Consider the following 18,114-nt stretch of genomic DNA (forward strand, 5'->3'; position numbering starts at 1 on the left):
ATGAGGAGCAAACCGAGGGACAGCTGGGACAAGGGAACCTTTTGGACGCGCAATCTGCTGAACAGCTGCCGTCGCATCGCTTCCCATTTCTCCCGCAGCATCAACTCTTCCCGCGAGCTGTTCCAGAGGTGGGGGAGGGGGGACCCCAAGCACCATCTCTTCCAGGACCTGCCCACCCACTAGAACTCCACCTACAACATATGTCATCTGGTGGAGCAGAAGGGCCCATTGCAGGACATCCTGTCATCTTCGGATGTTCTGAGGAGGGGACAGGAGCTGAGCCTCAGCTCCATGGAATGGAGAGTCCTTGATCAGATGTCCCGGATGCTGAAACCCTTTAAGGAGGCCACGAAGCTCTTGTGCTCTTATGAGGCCAGCATGGGTCAGGTCATCCCCCTGATCCACGGACTCGACAGGTTTCTGGGCAAGGAGCTCCAGCACGAGCAAGAGCTGCTCCCCAGGGTCAGGGAGTTTGTAAGGAGGATGCAGGCATGTGTGGCCGAGTGCTTGCATCCGCTGCACCATGAGGTGCCGTACCAAATGGCCTCCCTCTGTGACCCCCCGGATCAAGGGCAGCATCGCCATGCAGGCACGTCAGATGCAGTACTGGAAAAAGGAGCTCCACATAGCGGTGCTCTGTTTCCAGAAAGAGAAGGCAGGATGAAGGGAACCGGGCAGGGGCCAGGAGCAGGCAGAGGAGGAGGTGAGAAAAGAGCCATGCCAGGAGAGACCCAACAAAATGGCCCCACTAGATCTCTGAGCCTCGATCTCTGGGCTGTGTGCTTGGCCGCAGCATGGTGCGCGCGTCTCTCACAGTGGAGTACTCAGCGAGGGCGATGGTGCGCAAGTACCTTGCAGATCCCACTGAGCCCCTGCCCCCCATTCCAGCCTGTTGGGAGTATTGAGCCACTAAATCTGCCGTATGGCCGGACCTGTCCATCGTGGCAACCAACATCCTGTCCTGCCCTCCCACCAGCGTGCAGAGCAAGCGGGTGTTCTCCCACCTGGGAGACCTCCTCCGTTCCTGCCGAACACGTCTGCACCCAGACCTGGTGGACGTCTTGACCTTTGTCAAGGTCAACCTCAACCTCCTTGGGTATCCCTCCACAGACCTGGACCTCCCTGGGCTCTGAGTCTTCCCAAGTCTACTAGCTCAAGCTCCTGTGCAGTGGGCTCCAATCCTTCTTGGTTCTCGAGGCTGCTTCTACAGCAGGTGACCCGTTATCCTCTCACCGACAAGTTCCCAGACGATTCCTCTTTCAACCTCTCCCTCTCTGGATGGCACCAATACGACCCTACCGCACGACTTATCCTGCCCATCACGTCCGGAACGACCTTTCCCAATGACCTCTCCCGTCCTGTCCATGAAGGCAGGAAGGTGGGTCATTTCAGATGCTGCTGCCTTTGGGCACAGGGGAATACCACGGCACTGCCGCCGCCTTTGGGCCTTCCGGTCCCACTCTGCCATGCAGCTGTGACAAACAACCCTTTGTCCTCCTCTCTCCGACAAGGTCCTGGACGTTCTCTCTTTCATCCTCGCTCTCTGTGGATGCAACTGGAATGACCCCTCCCAATGACCTCTCCTGTCCTGTCCTGCCCATCCCATCCTTTCTGCGAAGGCAGGAAGGTGTGTCATGTTGTCCCCCACGACTCAGTGGGTTTCTCGGCTCATGGCTTGCCAACAAAGGGGTCTTCCCAGTCCTGCTCTGCGATGCAGCCAGTAGTAACCCTTTGACCCTGTCTCCCTGACATGTTCCCTGACGGTCCCTCTTTCAACCTTTCCCTCTCCGGAACTGCTCAGATGCCTCCTCAGCTGCTGCCACTTTTGGCCACAACGGGCAGCTCAAGAGCTGTTGTGTATATGGTTGTACAGCATGGGCCCCCTCTCCATTGGTACCTGCTGTCCCCTCTGAGCAGGGGGGAATGGGTCCCACCCTTCCTGTGAGGGCAGGAAGGTGGGTGCTGTCTGCTGCCACCCCTTTGGACCACAAGGGACAGCTCAAAACCTGTTGTGGATATGGTTGTACTGCACGGCGCACCGCTATCCATGGGCACGTGCTGTTCCCCTGTGCTTGGGGGGAACGGGCCCCGCGACTCACGTCCTTTCCGCGAAGGCAGGAAGATGGGTGAGGTTCACTGCCGCCTCTGAGTACCTCAGTGGGATCTTTGGATGAGGCCTCACATCCGTTGGGATCTTACCAGTTCCCGGTCCCTCTTTCAACCTCTCCCTCTCTGGGATACTCTAACCCCTCCCAATGACCTCTCCTGTCCCAACACCTTGTCCTGCCTATTGTGTCCTCTGCCTAACAAATTCCCGGTTCCTCTTTCAACGTGGCCCCTTCTGGATGGAACCACCATGACCTTTTCCAACGACTTCTGTCCTGCCCATTACAACCTTTCTGCAAAGGCAGGAAGGTGGGTGCTGTCGGCTGCCGCTGCTTTCGAACATGAGGGGCAGCTCAAAAGCTCTTGCTGACATGGTTGAGCTGCAAGGCGCACCCCTAAACATGGGCACCTGCTGTTCCACCTGTGCAGGGGGGGGAATGTGTCCTCGACTCACTTCCTTTCCACAGAGGCAAGAAGGTGAGTGATGTTAGCAGCAACCTCCACTTTGACACAGGAGGGGCAGACAAGCCTCTCCCAGAGCAGTCTGCTCAATCCAACATGATGGATGTTGTGATCCTCCCGGTCTTGCTGCACAATGCTGCGGGTAACCTTTGGTCCTCCTGTCCCTGTCAAGCTCCTCTTTGATCCTCACCCTCTCTGGAACCACTCTGACCCTTCTCAATGACCTCTCCTCTAGTCCTGTCCATCCTGTACTTTCCGCGTTGGCAGGAAGGTGGGTGATGCTGGTGGGAGCCTACACCACTTATCTGAAGTGCCTGTCCTGCCTGCACAGGAAAAGAGTCTCTGACTGGTGTGGATTGCTCTATCACCACTCAGTTCTTGGGGCTGCTGGTACTTATTTCAACCTCTCCCTGTCTGGAACCACTCCGACCCTTCCCAATCTCTCCTGTCCTGCACATACTGCCCTTTCCGCGAAGGCAGGAAGGTGGGTGCTGTCTGCTGCTGCTGGTTTTGGCCACGAGGGGCAACTCGGAAGCAGTTGCTGTCCCTTCTGAGCAGGGAGGAACAGGTCCTGCGACTCCCGTCCTTTCTGCGAAGGCAGGAAGATGGGTGATAGGGGGCAGCCTGCACTGCTTATTAATAGTGCCTGTACTGCCTGCACAAGTAAGGTGTCTCTGAGTGGTGTGGATTCTGTGGAAATGTCGTCTTCTGTAGGGTGCTACTGGATAGACTGCCATGTCTGTGATGGCAGGCCGGTGGGTGATGCAGGGGGGCAGCCCATACCTCCACATGTGGGCACCTACCTGTCTGCCCACAATCCCCTTTCCTAGGAGAAACGATGCCTCCCTGACAACGGGGGGAGGAGGCATCCTCCACCACCTCGATGGTCAGCAAGTGAGCCTCCGCTTCTACACGCTAGGGGGCAGTCCCACCTCCCACCCTTGGTTCTTTCCTTCCAACTTTCCAGTGGGTCATTTGGTTATGTGGCAGCTGTCGACATGACCCACATTACTGCCTTTGCCGATAGTAGCCTCCAGGAGGCCTGGTGAGCAGCCACACACACCGCCCCCTAGACGGGAGGCAGCACGCCGCCACCTCCCCCAGCCCGCCGGCCACCGACCTCACCCACCTTCCAGCCTACGCCAGGAATAATCTCATTCTCTGCTGCCTGGTGGGTGGGCCCATGGGGGGTGCCGCCAGCGAGTGGCCACACCCCTGCCCCCTAGAGGGGAGGCAGCATGCCGCCACTTCCCCCAGCCCGCCGGTCACTGACCTCACCCACCTTTCGGCCTACGCCGAGAATAATCGCTTTCTCTGAGGCCTGGCAGGTGGGCACATGGGGTGCCGCCAGCAAGCGGCCAGACCCCCTGTGCCCTAGAGGGGAGGCAGCATGCCACCGCCTCCCCCAGCCCGCCAGGCCTGGCGGCCACCAACCTCAACCTACCTTCTAGCCTACGCCGGGAATAATCATGAGTGGCCACACAGCCCACCCCCTAGAGGGGAGGTGGCATGCCACCACCTCCCCCAGCCCACCAGGCCCAACGGCCGCTGACAACTCCCACCCTTATATCTTGGCGGAGAGTAACCTCCGGGAGGCCTGGGGGGCGGGCACATGGAGGGTGCTTCCGGCGAGTGGCCACACACCCCGCCCCCTAGATGGGAGGTGGCCCGCCTTCAAGTCCACCGCTTGTACACTGGGCCAAAGTCAACCGGTGGCACCAATTGTATCAACTGGGAATTTACTGGGGGCGTCAGAATTGAGAAGGTGTAACTCCAAGATCCCTATGGCAATCTTAACTAAACTTGGTTGTTGGCTGGAGGAGAGCTTGCTGAACACTCCCTGATAATATGGGCTCTCTAAGTCCAACGGGGGGCGTTCTGTCCCCCACGAACAACGAATATGTTCGTCAGCGGGACATGTTCGTTACTGTTTGTCTGTTTGTGTTCATCGGCAGCAACAAACAACGAACAGCGTGTTCCATTATTTTTTTCCGTTTGTGCCCATGTCTAATCCCAATTCACTTCTTCCAGTGAAATAAACACCCTAGCTACCAACTTTTATCAAATCTGTGCATATAAGCACAAGAGGTCTCAGAAATAAGAGCTGTGATCAGTGCCACTATCAACTAGAAAGGATATAGGGATTTTAATAATGGATGCTTGCTGGAGTTGGGGAGAAACTTGGTGCCTAGCTAAGGGTACTGACAGACTCCATTAGAATGAGAACGGAAATAAGTTCTGAAACCATGCTCCTGTTCTAGGGACCTCATCCTTCTTATGCTAGCAACAGGCTGCTGACTAGCTAAGTCACACATAGACATTGACTTAATTCAGGTATCACACTAAACCACAGTTAAAGAAGCCTACCTATGCCTTGGTGTGATGTCTGAATAAACAAAGCACAATGAGTAAATCAGCCAGCAAATCACATTAAAAAAACCATGCAAGTCACAATTTGAAATGATGGCTGAAAAACTGTAGTTATGGCTATTATTCAGCTTCAAGGAGCAATTCACCAGAGAGATGGGGCTAAATGCTGACAGGATGGGAAATAACAGTAGACAAACTGTAAAGCACAGTTTGCTTCTTGAAAGCTCAAATCATGCAAGGAGTTCTACATAATAGTTTGAATGCATCTGAGTTTTCTTATGGATGGACTGATTTCTGCCCACAGAATGTAACTTTCTCACCGTCCACTCCCTCAATATGCTGCTCCAGAGAATCCCATTATTCCCCAGAAGCAGCTTTTAAGAAGAGAGATCTGTGTTGCAGCAGTTGGGGAAGGCAAGAAAATCACACTAAGCAGGTGGAATCTGTTACATTCATGGAAAAGCTTTGGTGTATCCAAGAATATGATGATCAAAAAAACACTGAGATACTTTGCCAAACTATGGTTAAAGGTGTAGGCTCTGGTATATCTTAGGAATGATCTTGAGTCTGATTAAGGAGTGAATGAAGAGAGTTTATTCATGAACTACAACTCTGACAGAAAGGTGAGAAACAGAATAGATACTAACTACCTCAGTAAAAAGGGAGGAGGGACTTCCGGGAAGAAGCAGGAAGCAGCCTAAGAATACCAATCTGGAGACATGCAAGAAGGACAAAAGAGAGGAGGAAAGAAGGATCCCACTCTGCCATCTATCTAACTGTCAGACCCGCTGCCCCTTGCAGGTATTTTGTGTCTTCTGCCTTCTCTGTACACAAGACATTGTATTTCCAACAAAAGAAAGCTTAACTACAACTTGGTATGACATCTGAATTGACTAACAAATCATGGCTAGAATCATGAAATATATTCTGAAGTATTGTCGAAGGCTTTCACGGCCGGAGAACGATGGTTGTTGGGGGTTTTCCGGGCTGTCTTGCCGTGGTCTTGGCATTGTAGTTCCTGACGTTTCGCCAGCAGCTGTGGCTGGCATCTTCAGAGGTGTAGCACCAAAAGACAGAGATCTCTCAGTGTCACAGTGTGGAAAAGATGTAGGTCATTTGTATCTACTCAGGAGGGGTGGGGTTGAGCTGAGTCATTCTGTAAGAGTTTCCCAGGGTGTGGAATGCTAATGGCGGGAGGCTTCACTGTATCCTGAGGCGGTTCTTTTGCATATGGATTGGTGCTTGATGTGCTAATCTTCTCTGCAGGGCTATTGTCGGGTGTGGAGTGTTTTGTTGGCCTGGTGTTTTTCAGAACTGGAGCCCTTAAGAATGAACAGAGCATGGGCTCCAGTTCTGAAAAACACCAGGCCAACAAAACACTCCACACCCGACAATAGCCCTGCAGAGAAGATTAGCACATCAAGCACCAATCCATATGCAAAAGAACCGCCTCAGGATACAGTGAAGCCTCCCGCCATTAGCATTCCACACCCTGGGAAACTCTTACAGAATGACTCAGCTCAACCCCACCCCTCCTGAGTAGATACAAATGACCTACATCTTTTCCACACTGTGACACTGAGAGATCTCTGTCTTTTGGTGCTACACCTCTGAAGATGCCAGCCACAGCTGCTGGCGAAACGTCAGGAACTACAATGCCAAGACCACGGCAAGACAGCCCGGAAAACCCCCAACAACCATATTCTGAAGTGTTTGCAAACCATGATTTGTGTTTTGGTATGATAGCTGAACTGAAAAGGTGTACTAAGGGTCAATATAAAGGGTCTATAAAGTACACTACTAACCAAACTAAGAAAGAAATCAGACAAGCTGCTACCACAGTTCACCTATAGGTCTGGAAGTTCACACATCCCAAATCTTAGGAATATGTCAATGCTTTCTAGAAACCATGTAATTATCACATGAGGAATTTTATAGGGATATTTTATGGATATTCTGTTTCCTCTACAACATGAACATAATTAAATTTTTGAGATAACAAATAAGGTTTTGATGTCTATTTTACTAACAGTGATTTAAATATCTATTTTCTGTGTGCTAACTGGAAATGATGCTGAACATGTGAGGAAGAATAGAATTTTTATAGAAATCAAATCCTTACTTATGTTTAAAGTCATTAGACCTCTCATCTCACTAATGTTTCACTTCAACTCATCATAATACCAATTCCTTCAAATAATGACTCTCAAATAAATTAATTTGTATAAAAATACAATTGGCTTTTACTCCTGGGCTTGTCAGCCTGAAAGCTCTCCCCCTGAAACAATTTCACTGAGAAACAAATTTGTAAAATATTAAAGAAAGCTGATATTCTCAAGGTTTATCAGGAAACTACCTCACAAGCTGAGAAAGTCTAAAACCAGGGGATTCTGCATATAATCATAAGAGTATTCTACTGTAGCTACATGACAGCTCTGTAATACAATTCAATGAAACACCAGAGTAAATATTTTGTGTTAAGCATCTGATTTAATAGAAACAGCTTTCTTAAACAAGGACAGGAACTCACATATCTTTCACAAAAAAACTTATAATGATAGAATAACTTGTGTTCACATCGAGATAAAGATATTTAGGTTGATGAAGTAAAATTTAAGAGAGTATGTTAGTTTCTAACAGGTTATTGGATAGATTTATCTGCTCCATAAACCAAATGGCAATCCCTCTTTACCAGTCTTCAATAAGAGTAAACAACTGTTGTCTTGAACCGAAAGACTGTACAAAATAATTAAAATGAAAAAAACCCTGGGAGATTCATGAGTATGTTAGACATTTATGGATAATTACCAGTACAAAATAAATACTTTATAAGTTCAAACCATTCTCTTACCTCAATAGCTCTTTTAATATATGGAATCTGTGTACCACTGTCCAAATCTTCATTTATAATAAGCCTCCTTGCCCACTGTCCAGCTCTGACAACACCACTACCATGAATTAAGACCATGAGTTTGTCAGGATTTGTCATTGCATCTTCACTCATAAAGATAAAACTCCTGGGTTCACTCTCCGCTGTATCTACCTACAATTAAGACGACAGAATATTTATTAAAAGTTGCAAAATTATATTAATAACTTAAATCAATAGATCTTTTCAGAGAATGCAGCCATTTCTAATGAGGCCTCAGTAAAACAGTGAGTGTCTAACCGAATTAAATGAAATTTGTTGTGTTATAATGTCCTCACAAGTCATTGCTGGAAGACTGGCAAGCCAATCAATGACAGAGCAAGCCTCCGTGTTCAGGTCATTGTTAATACAAGCATTTATTTTTCTTGGTACCATTTATTACATTTCTAGCCTGTTCTTCCTCCAAGGAGCTCAGACTGGTATTTGAATCTTGCAACAACCTATGAGATAAATTAGACTGAGAGACAGTGCCTTACCCAAGGTCACATTCCATGAGCTTCATAGCAAAAATGGGATTTACTATGTGTTGTTCTGTGCTAAGTAGTGTTTGAACTGTGCTGCAAGTTCTTTGGTGCGCTTTAAGTGTTAATTTGTAGCCACAAACATAGGTCAACCTTCACTGCAGCTTTGCTCAATTAACAGGCTATCTAATAAAGTAAACCAGACGCTCCTGCTGATTTACCCTGTCCACTTTGGGCAGCGAACTCCTAACACATGGGCTGCAAATTGGCACTCTGCTTGAGTCCCACTACTGCCATGAGCTCAGCAGATGGTCTGTCCCAGTTCCCAGCCCCAGTTGTATTGGGGGGGATAATAATAATACTGATTTTGTTAACCGCTTTAAGTGGGCACTAATCTGTCTAAAAAGAGTGGCATATAAGCACATCATCATCATTTCATTTTCATGTTCTTCATTTGCACTTATTAATTCCACTGCATTATTATTGTATATGCGCATGGTCATTTATAATTCAATTTATTTATTTGCTTCTGTGAGGCCTTTTTAGTAGTTACAATAATGCATAAAAATAATTAGCAAATGAATAAAAATGCAAGTCAAAACACAATGTCATGCAGACTAAAAATGCATTTAAATAATGATTTACAGAACATATACAGACCTTAGTACTAGTTACTTCTAAAAGGTTAAGGCCACAACAGAGAAAGCCCTGCTTAATAACCCACAACATTTGGGGGGGATATGTGAAGGCTTTCTCTGAGGTATATAAATCCATGCAACTTACAGCTGTATAGGTAATAAACAGGAAATTCTTAAATTTAGTCTAGGAATATTAATTTGAGTTATAAAGTAAATCTTAATATTTTGGTGAAGTTGGATAATACAAAAAATGAGCACAAGTACAAATATATGCATAAGAAGAGGGTTAGTTCATACATCTGAACAATGACCTAACTATCAAATGTCTACCAACAGGGCAGAAAATAGCCTTTACTGTCTTCATCTTAATTACATTTGGAAACATTTCTTCAAGGCAATTCGTCTTCAAACTGCAGTAATTCATTAAAAGAACCTTTCACTAAAAGATGTGTATAAAAGGTCACACTTGTGCCCAATCACACTTTATTGACAAATCAACCTAGTACACCATTTGTTTCTCATCACAGTAAGATTGTACAAAGCAATTTACAATTTGCTGTTCATGTATCTCTACTATCTTTTTAAACAATTATATACCCGAATAGTATACAATTTTCATTTTACTATAACAATATATGTCAATATTGTTAAACATACATTTCCCATATATTTGGTCAAGAATTGCAGAATGAAGGCATTCAAAAATAAACCATTTTACTGGCAAGGCAATGCTGACTCCTTCCAGCTATTCCAAAGTTAAACAATGAAACACAATCTTTTATTTATTGCATTAGAATAACCCAGAACTTTCAGCATGACATTTAAGCAATATTCTAAAATGTTCTTTAGTTGTAAGCACATTCCTGCTTCCAAAGATTTAGTTGCCAGGCCTTGAAGCCCAGAACTGAGACATGTCCATTAAATGGTTGTTGTGGGTTTTCCGGGCTGTATTGCCGTGGTCTTGGCATTGTAGTTCCTGACGTTTCGCCAGCAGCTGTGGCTGGCATCTTCAGAGGTGTAGCACCAAAAGACAGAGATCTCTCAGTGTCACAGTGTGAGATCTGTGACACTGAGAGATCTCTGTCTTTTGGTGCTACACCTCTGAAGATGCCAGCCACAGCTGCTGGCGAAACGTCAGGAACTACAATGCCAAGACCACGGCAATACAGCCCGGAAAACCCACAACAACCATCGTTCTCCGGCCGTGAAAGCCTTCGACAATACATGTCCATTAACTTACCAAATAATTTACAGCAGAGGACTGGATCCTATGGAAGCACAAACAGGAAGAACTCACACAAGCAGATATTCCCTATCATCCCTTAATCCCCAAATCCTATCAAATCCTCTGCTCAGGAACAAGTGCCCTAAAAAAATGCACAAGGGGGTGCAGGGAAGCTGGTGGGATATGATACAACAAGCATGAGAAAGTAAGCTTTCCTTTTATGCACAGAGGAGGTGGGGTGATTTCACCCAACTGCTCTTCTTCACTGCAGCCTTTTTTACATAATGCACTTATAGCAGTCCCACAACCTTCAGCAGTAGAGGTGGGCACCAACTGGGGAAAAAATGAACCATGCGGTTTGTGGTTCGTCCGTTTCATGAACCACGAACCACAAACTTTCACAAACTTGCCCCACTTCACGAACCAGCATGGGGCATTTCCACCCCCGGATCAGCTGCTTGTCAAGGATTTCCCTGCTTCGCAGCAGCACAGAAAAGGGCATTTCACTCCCACAGGCTTGGATCAGCTGCTTGTCAGGGAGATCCCTGACAAGCAGCTGATCCGGGGTGGAAATGCCCCTTTCCCTGCCGCTGAGAAGTGGCACGGAAAGGGGCATTTCACCCCCACAGGCTTGGAAAAGCTGCTTGTCGAGGAGATCTCCGACAAGCAGCTGATCCGGGGGTGGAAATCCCTGACAAGCAGCTGATCTGGGGGTGGAAATGCCCCTTTCCCTGCTGCTGTGAAGAGGGCGATTTTAGGGGGAAATGCCCCTTAAAATCTTAAAAACCATCTCCTCCCTATTTCTGTTCACATTTCCATCGGATCCAACCTACTGTCTTTTGTTTAAGCTTGAAAACATTTTTAAATTTTTTGTTCCAGATGAGTATATTTATTTATTTCCTTACATCATTTATACCCCACCTTTCTCTCCAAAGGGGACTCAAAGTAGCTTACACTGTTCTCCTCTCCTCCATTCTATCCACATCAACCTTGTGAGACAAGTTAGGCTGAAAGCATGTGACCAGCTCAAGATCACTCAGCAAGAGTGACAGAGTGGAAATTCAAACCTAGGTCTCTCAGGTTCTAGACCCCCAGTAACCACTGTATCACACCGACTCTTATGTGTAACAGATATTTATAACAACAACAATAACAATTGATTTAAATACCATCCTTCAGAATAACTTAGAGTGGTTTACAAAGTGTGTTATTATTATCCTCATGACAAATCACCCTGTAAGGTGGGTGGGGCTGAGAGAGCTCTGGAAGAGCTATGACTGACCCAGCATCACCCAGCTGGCTTCAAGCGGAGGAGTGAAGAATCAAACCCAGTTCTCCAGATTACGGTCCTGCTGCTCTTAACCACTACACCAAATGGGCTCTATTAGTATTTGCAATACTAATAGCTGGGGGGTTTTGGTGGGAAGTGTTAGCAGTCAGACTCCCCCACCCTATGCTAAAAGGGCAGTTTATGGATATGAAATATCATAAACCTCTTGCCAGAAGTCCTAGGCACTGCCTGGCCTCAGGCAGAGTGAATGCCTGGAGAATAGAATATGTCATAGGGGAGTAACTGACTAGCAGCCCCCATGCCCTGGATAGCAGTAGAGATAACGAGGCTTCCTGAGGAAACTCCTAGCCTAAATCTCATCAACACCCTTCTTTGTTTCCTTAACCTACCTAAACTAATCAGGCTATTAAGCGAAACTGATAGCCTTCCCATCAGATACTTACCAGGTCATCAAGCAATATTTTTACCTATAGCTCATCCCAGATAGTCATGTCACACCTTTCCCAATTTATTGTTCCATCTCTGGACAAGCCATTACGGTATTGCTTTTTTTGAAGTAAGACATCAGTTTTGCTCCAGGGCACATTTTGCACTATAACTGGGCTGTCCAGCCGTGGGCTTCTAGACTCATACATGCACCCTCAGATACATCTGAGTCCTTTCTTCTCACTGTGAAGCACTGGTCATTTTGCCGCACCTCCACAGACCTCTTCTCCTCTTTGAAACTGATAAATATCGCCCTTCCCCTGAAACTGCTTTCCCATTTCCTCACTGCTTTCCTAGTTAGCTCTGTCTATATGTTGTGTGTTTTCTGTATTCTTGCCTTTTATTTCTCTGTGAATAAAAAACCTTTCCTGTAGAACATCTGCCTGTTTATTCACGAGTTCTCTAAGGGAACAATCCTGGTATACATAGGTGGAGATTTCCTAGTTACCCCCCTCTCACTGTATCTCCTTGAATGCAAATTCCCCCAAGGAGACCACCTGCATTAGGGTAACAGGTATGTGTGGAGTTTCACAAGCAGCTTTCCATTCCTGGTATGCAACTACTCTGGGAAACACCACTCAAGCCCTATTTTATCATGCTAAATTCATTCTTTGTTTCTTCTGATCCTATCCATTATTGGTACTAGACTACTGAAAGAACTTCTCAAGCAGTTTTTCATGATGAAATTTGGATATGGATTATATTGGGAGTGGTACTGTACCTAGGAAACAAAAAGCAATTTGTGGCATTACCTATAGATCTGCCATTAAAGTCAGAAATCAAAGTGGATAAGCACAAATCCTTGCACATATTTTGGGTCTTCCTCTTTTCCTACTGCCTTCAACTGTTCCTAGCATTATTGAAATGTTAATTGTCCTAAAATTAAAGAGAACACGAGCTTCATTATATTTGACATTTAAATTCCTATCCCCAAAACAAGTATGAATCTCAGAGCAGATCAGTGTTTATCCTATCTAAAGCAACTAAATACTCAACAACTGCCAATAGTTAAATGTGCAACTGTCCATTTCTTTCAATATTTATTTGATTAAGACAGCTATGAGATAAAATACTGCTGTGGAATCACTGGTGAATGTATGGTAGAAATAACTACTACTTAAGCCTTAACTTTTTTAAGTTCTTAGGCACCATCTTTAATTTTTTTAAGAAAGGTGCCTATATAGGTATGAAAAAACTTAATTCCTAGGCACCGACATAAAAGTTTTAGGAACCTGGTCAATCAGATGGCTATGGATTTTCCAGTACTTATACAGGGAAAAAAATGAACAGCACATTATTAAAATTAGATTTTTTGCTAACAGTTTAATTACCTAAGAATGTTTTGTAGATGGGCATCAGTTTGGTGCACATGTTTCTAAGGAATAGTTCCAAGGAATACTCTTGGACACATGTTCAAAAGCAAGGAGATGTATGAGCAAGAGTGCCCCATGACAGTTTCAGTGTAGATGTGCTCTAAGGAACAGCATAATCGAATCACACACCTTACAGTCCTTAGCCCAAAGTCCCTAAAATGTAATAGGTGGGGGAAATTCAGGAGGTAAGATGAACATAGAACATCTAAAAGGAATTCAGTTACAGGTAACTAATTTCTTTCAGAAACTGCTATATAAGAACACCATTCAAAAGCATTAATCCTTCCTTCGCACTGGAGGAAATAATGAGGATTAAACTCTTAAAGCACTGTCTTCCCACACTTAATACTCTGTCTGGTTCCTATATAAGGTTTAACCTTCAACACTTGCAAAAAACATTTTTTATACTGAAAACCCCTAGATATGTTCTACCATTTATCAAACACCTCCCCAAAACCGCACATACTATCCTTCTAATTGATTTACTACGCTTAACTGTCTTCCCTAAAAAGATGGTTGCAATAATCTATCTGGGCCCTGACCTGGACAGCACAGGTGAGCCTGATTAGTAATTGGATGGGAGACCTCCAACGAAGATCAGGGTTGCAGAGGCAGGCAATGGCAAACCACCACTGATAGTCTCTTGCCATGAAAACCCCACCAGGGTTCACCATAAGTCAGCTATGACTTGAGGGCACTGACCAGACACACACAATGATCTATCCAGTATCCTGTCTTACGTACATTAGTAGGTGCTGGCACCATCTGCTTTGGGAGGGCTGAGATAATACAGCCATTCTGACCCTGAAAAGATTGTGTAGATATAAGCCAGAATTAACCTATGATGACCCATTTAAATGTTTGGCATCTTGGAAATTTTAAACATGCTATAACATGGGTCTTAATTCCAAAATCATGTTTTGGAACTTACAGATGTCTGCACAAAGCAGGTGATTTCTACAATCCTTCCTCCACCTAGGGTTTGGATCCCAAGGTGCTGTTCCATCAGAGAGCAGACACTTCTCCAATTCAATGGCTTTTCCATCCATTTTATTTATTTATTTATTTATTTAAAATTTGTATTCCGCCCTCCCCGCGAGCGGGCTCATGGCGGATAAGACAGGGTTAACATACCTGTAACTTATGTTCATCGAGTTCTTCTGTGCCGACACACATGGGTACTGCGCACGCGCAGGCCAGCCGCCGGAAGATTTTTTATCGCTTTCCCAGCTCCGAAGGGGCCGTTTGCCGCGCGCCTCAGCGACCGTTTCCCGCCCAAACGGTCACATGCTCCTCCAGCGGCCAACGGCCCCTTCCCTCAGTTCTCCCTTGCCGCCGCTCATCCAATACACAGAGCCATAGCCCCGATAAGACTAGAGCCATAGCCCAGCCATAGTACAGCAATCTGCGTTGGAATTCACAGCGGGGTAGGAGGGAGGGTTGTGTGTCGGCACAGAAGAACTCGATGAACATAAGTTACAGGTATGTTAACCCTGTCTTCATCTTCGTTCTTCTGTGCCTCCACACATGGGAGAGTACCAAGCTTCACACAATAAGGAAGGTGGGGTGAAATCCAACTCAATTTTATTATACAACAAGAAAGGAACAAGACAACATATATACACATACACATATGTGGCAAAAGAAAATATACCAACCCCACAACATCCAGCAAGTATAAATATATATCTATATATAATATACACCATATACCGCGCCTCCACCTCCCCATTGGAGCATATTAACCAGCATACTCCTAGGGAAACAAGGAATGGAGGACGGCCCTAGCAACAGCTACATCCTCATTGGCATTTACATCCACAGCGTAATGCCGTACAAAGGTATCGGCGGACGACCAAGTTGCAGCCCTGCAAATATTAGCTAAAGGTATACCCTTGAGCAGTGCCGAAGATGCCGCCTGGGACCGTGTGGAGTGAGCCCTGACACCCAAAGGACAGTCCACCTTAGCCGTGGCGTAGGCCTTCACAATGGCTGTCACAATCCAACGTGACACCGTCTGTGCAGACGCCCTGCGGCCCTTGTCCTTCGCCCCGAAACACACAAAAAGGTAAGGACTGTTCCTGAACACCCTTGTTCTTTCCAAATAAAAAGCCAAAGCCCTCCGCAGATCTAAACTGTGGAGGGCCTTTTCCCCCTTAGTAGAAGCTTCAGGGAAAAATACAGGCAGAGAAATCTCTTGTGAAAGGTGGAAGGTTGACACCACCTTGGGCAGGAACGAAAGACACGGTCGCAAGACCACCTTATTCACATGAAAGCGAAGGAACGGGGGGTCTGCCCTAAGAGCAGCCAGTTCGCTGACCCGTCTGGCAGAAGTGATCGCCACGAGGAATGCCACCTTGTAGGAGAGCAAGTCCAGAGGGCACGTAGCCAAAGGCTCAAAAGGGGGCAACATCAACCTAGCCAGGACCAGGGAGAGAGACCACTGGGGCACAGGGGGTGACACAGGCGGGTAAAGATTAAGCATCCCCTTCAAAAACTGGCGGGACTTCTGGTGAGAGAAAACCGTGCAGCCATCCACCCGATCATGGAACGCAGAGATGGCCGCAAGGTGCACCTTCAGAGATGCTACACTAAGGCCCTGGTCCTTCAGCTCGCAAAGATAATCCAAGACCATCCCCAAGGGGCTATCCAGAGGCGCCACCTTCCTAGAGGCGGCCCAAGCCTCAAACCTACTCCACTTCGCCTTGTAGGCACGCCGTGTGGAGGGCTTCCTAGCGTTCAGTAGGACCTTCCTGACGGGCTCAGAGAAGCCTAGGGACGGGGCCGAATCCGCCAAGCGGTCAGGTGTAGTTTCCTGGGCTCGTGGTGGAAGAGCTCCCCGTGTAGGAGGAGATCCCTCCGGGGCGGAAGGGCCACGTAAGTTCGGCCGGACATCTCCAGCAGCTTCGGGAACCAGAGCTGCCGTGGCCAGAACGGAGCCACTAAGATGCAGTCCGTGTTGTCCCTCTCCACCTTGCACAGCACTCTGGGTATGAGAGGGAAGGGCGGAAACATGTAATGTAGTCCCCGGGCCCAAGTAAATTGGAAGGCATCCCCAATAGAAAGGGGGTCGCTTCCTGCCCGAGAACAAAAGACCTCGGCCTTGGTGTTCGCCGATGTCGCAAACACGTCTATGCTCGGGCGACCCCATTTCCGAAAGATCGGCCAACGTACTTTGCGTTGAGCCCCCACTCGTGATTCAGCATGTGCACCCTGCTGAGAGTGTCCGCCTGCACATTGTCCGACCCAGCTACATGAATGGCGCGAAGCGTCACCCCATTCCTGATTGCCCATTCCCAAATGAGCGTGGCCTCCCTGCAGAGGATCATGGACACCGTGCCGCCCTGTTGGTTCAGGTAATACATAGCGGTAGTGTTGTCCGTCTGCACCAGCACCTGATGGTTCTGCAAGATTGCTGTGAACGACATAAGTGCAAAACGAACAGCCCTCAGTTCAAGCACATTAATATGGAGACCCTTTTCTCTCTCAGACCACACATCCTGAACACATAGCTCCCCACAGAAAGCCCCCCACCCCTGCAGAGAGGCGTCCGTGGTTACGGAGAACTCGGGATGATGGAAACCAAATGGGGTCCCTTTAAACAAATTAATATCCGACAACCACCAGTCAAGAGAGGATATAACGGCTCTGGGAACAGAGAATTTAGCAGTCGGAGAATGCTGTAAAGCATTGTATCTCCTCACAAACCAATTCTGGAGCGGGCGCATCCGCAGCCTCGCAAAAGGGACCACCGGGGTGGCAGCAGCCATATGCCCTAGCAAGAATTGAATCATGCGCACTGGCTGATAACGATTCCGTTTAAACAGGGTTACCAGTCTCTTCAAGGAACGTGCCCGCTCCGGAGGCAATAAAGCCTTGGCCTCCACTGAGTCGAACACTGCCCCAATATAAGGCACAACACGGCTAGGTGTCAGCTTAGATTTTTCAAAGTTAACCAGGAGGCCCAAGCGTTCGCAAGTGTCTAGCACCAATGCCACATCTTGCAGCAGCTTAACCTCCGAGCCCGCTGTTATAAGCCAATCATCGAGATAGGGGTAGATGGTACAGCCCTGCTCTCAAAGAAAGGAAACCACAGGAGCCGCGCACTTAGTAAACACACGTGGGGCTGTGGAAAGGCCGAAGGGGAGAACCTTGTAACGGAATACCCGCTGCTTGTAAACGAAGCACAGAAATCTCCTGTGCTCCTCCAAGATCCCCACGTGGAAATACGCGTCCTTTAAATCCAGGACAGCGAACCAATCCCCCTTCCTCAAAAGGGCAATTACAGCAGGCAGGGTGATCATCCTAAACTTGGTGACCCTTAGAAAGGCATTTAAGCCTCTAAGATCCAAAATGGGACGTAGACCCCCGTCCTTCTTAGGGACCAGGAAGAACCGGGAAAAGAAACCCTTCTCAGACTCCACAAATGGCACCTCTTCCACAGCACCCTTAGCCAAGAGGGACCTAATTTCATCCTCCAGCTCAACCAAGGTATTATTCACCGCACTCAGCGGTGAAGTACACATCGGCAGTTCAGTGAATTCCAGCCCGTACCCCTTATCAACAATCGTTAAGACCCATGAGTCAGATGTTATTGACTCCCATTCAGACAAAAAAGGACTGAGTCTGTCCGAAAAGTTCAGGGCTGCCGCAGGGCCGGGTCTTCAGAACTGCCTTCCAGCCCCTTGCGGATCTTTCTGCTGGGGTGGAGGTTGAGACGAGCGGGGCTTGAATGGCCTACGCCTCCTGCCCTGGTGTTGCGCTGGGGTATAC

The 18,114-nt window shown here is 47.3% G+C and overlaps 1 protein-coding gene across 7 annotated transcripts in view; it reads right to left on the reverse strand.

The window, feature by feature from the left end:
* Positions 1-18,114, reverse strand: part of FAM172A (family with sequence similarity 172 member A) — a 553,070-nt gene that overhangs the window by 445,408 nt on the left and 89,548 nt on the right. For all 7 annotated transcript variants that reach the window (XM_054986299.1, XM_054986296.1, XM_054986298.1 and 4 more), the window contains one exon: positions 7,790-7,981. In XM_054986299.1, coding sequence (XP_054842274.1) covers positions 7,790-7,981 — 192 coding nt within the window. The remainder of the gene's footprint in view (positions 1-7,789; positions 7,982-18,114) is intronic.

This window comes from Eublepharis macularius, chromosome 8 (assembly GCF_028583425.1).
Source record: "Eublepharis macularius isolate TG4126 chromosome 8, MPM_Emac_v1.0, whole genome shotgun sequence".
Classification (NCBI taxonomy): Eukaryota; Metazoa; Chordata; class Lepidosauria; order Squamata; family Eublepharidae; genus Eublepharis; species Eublepharis macularius.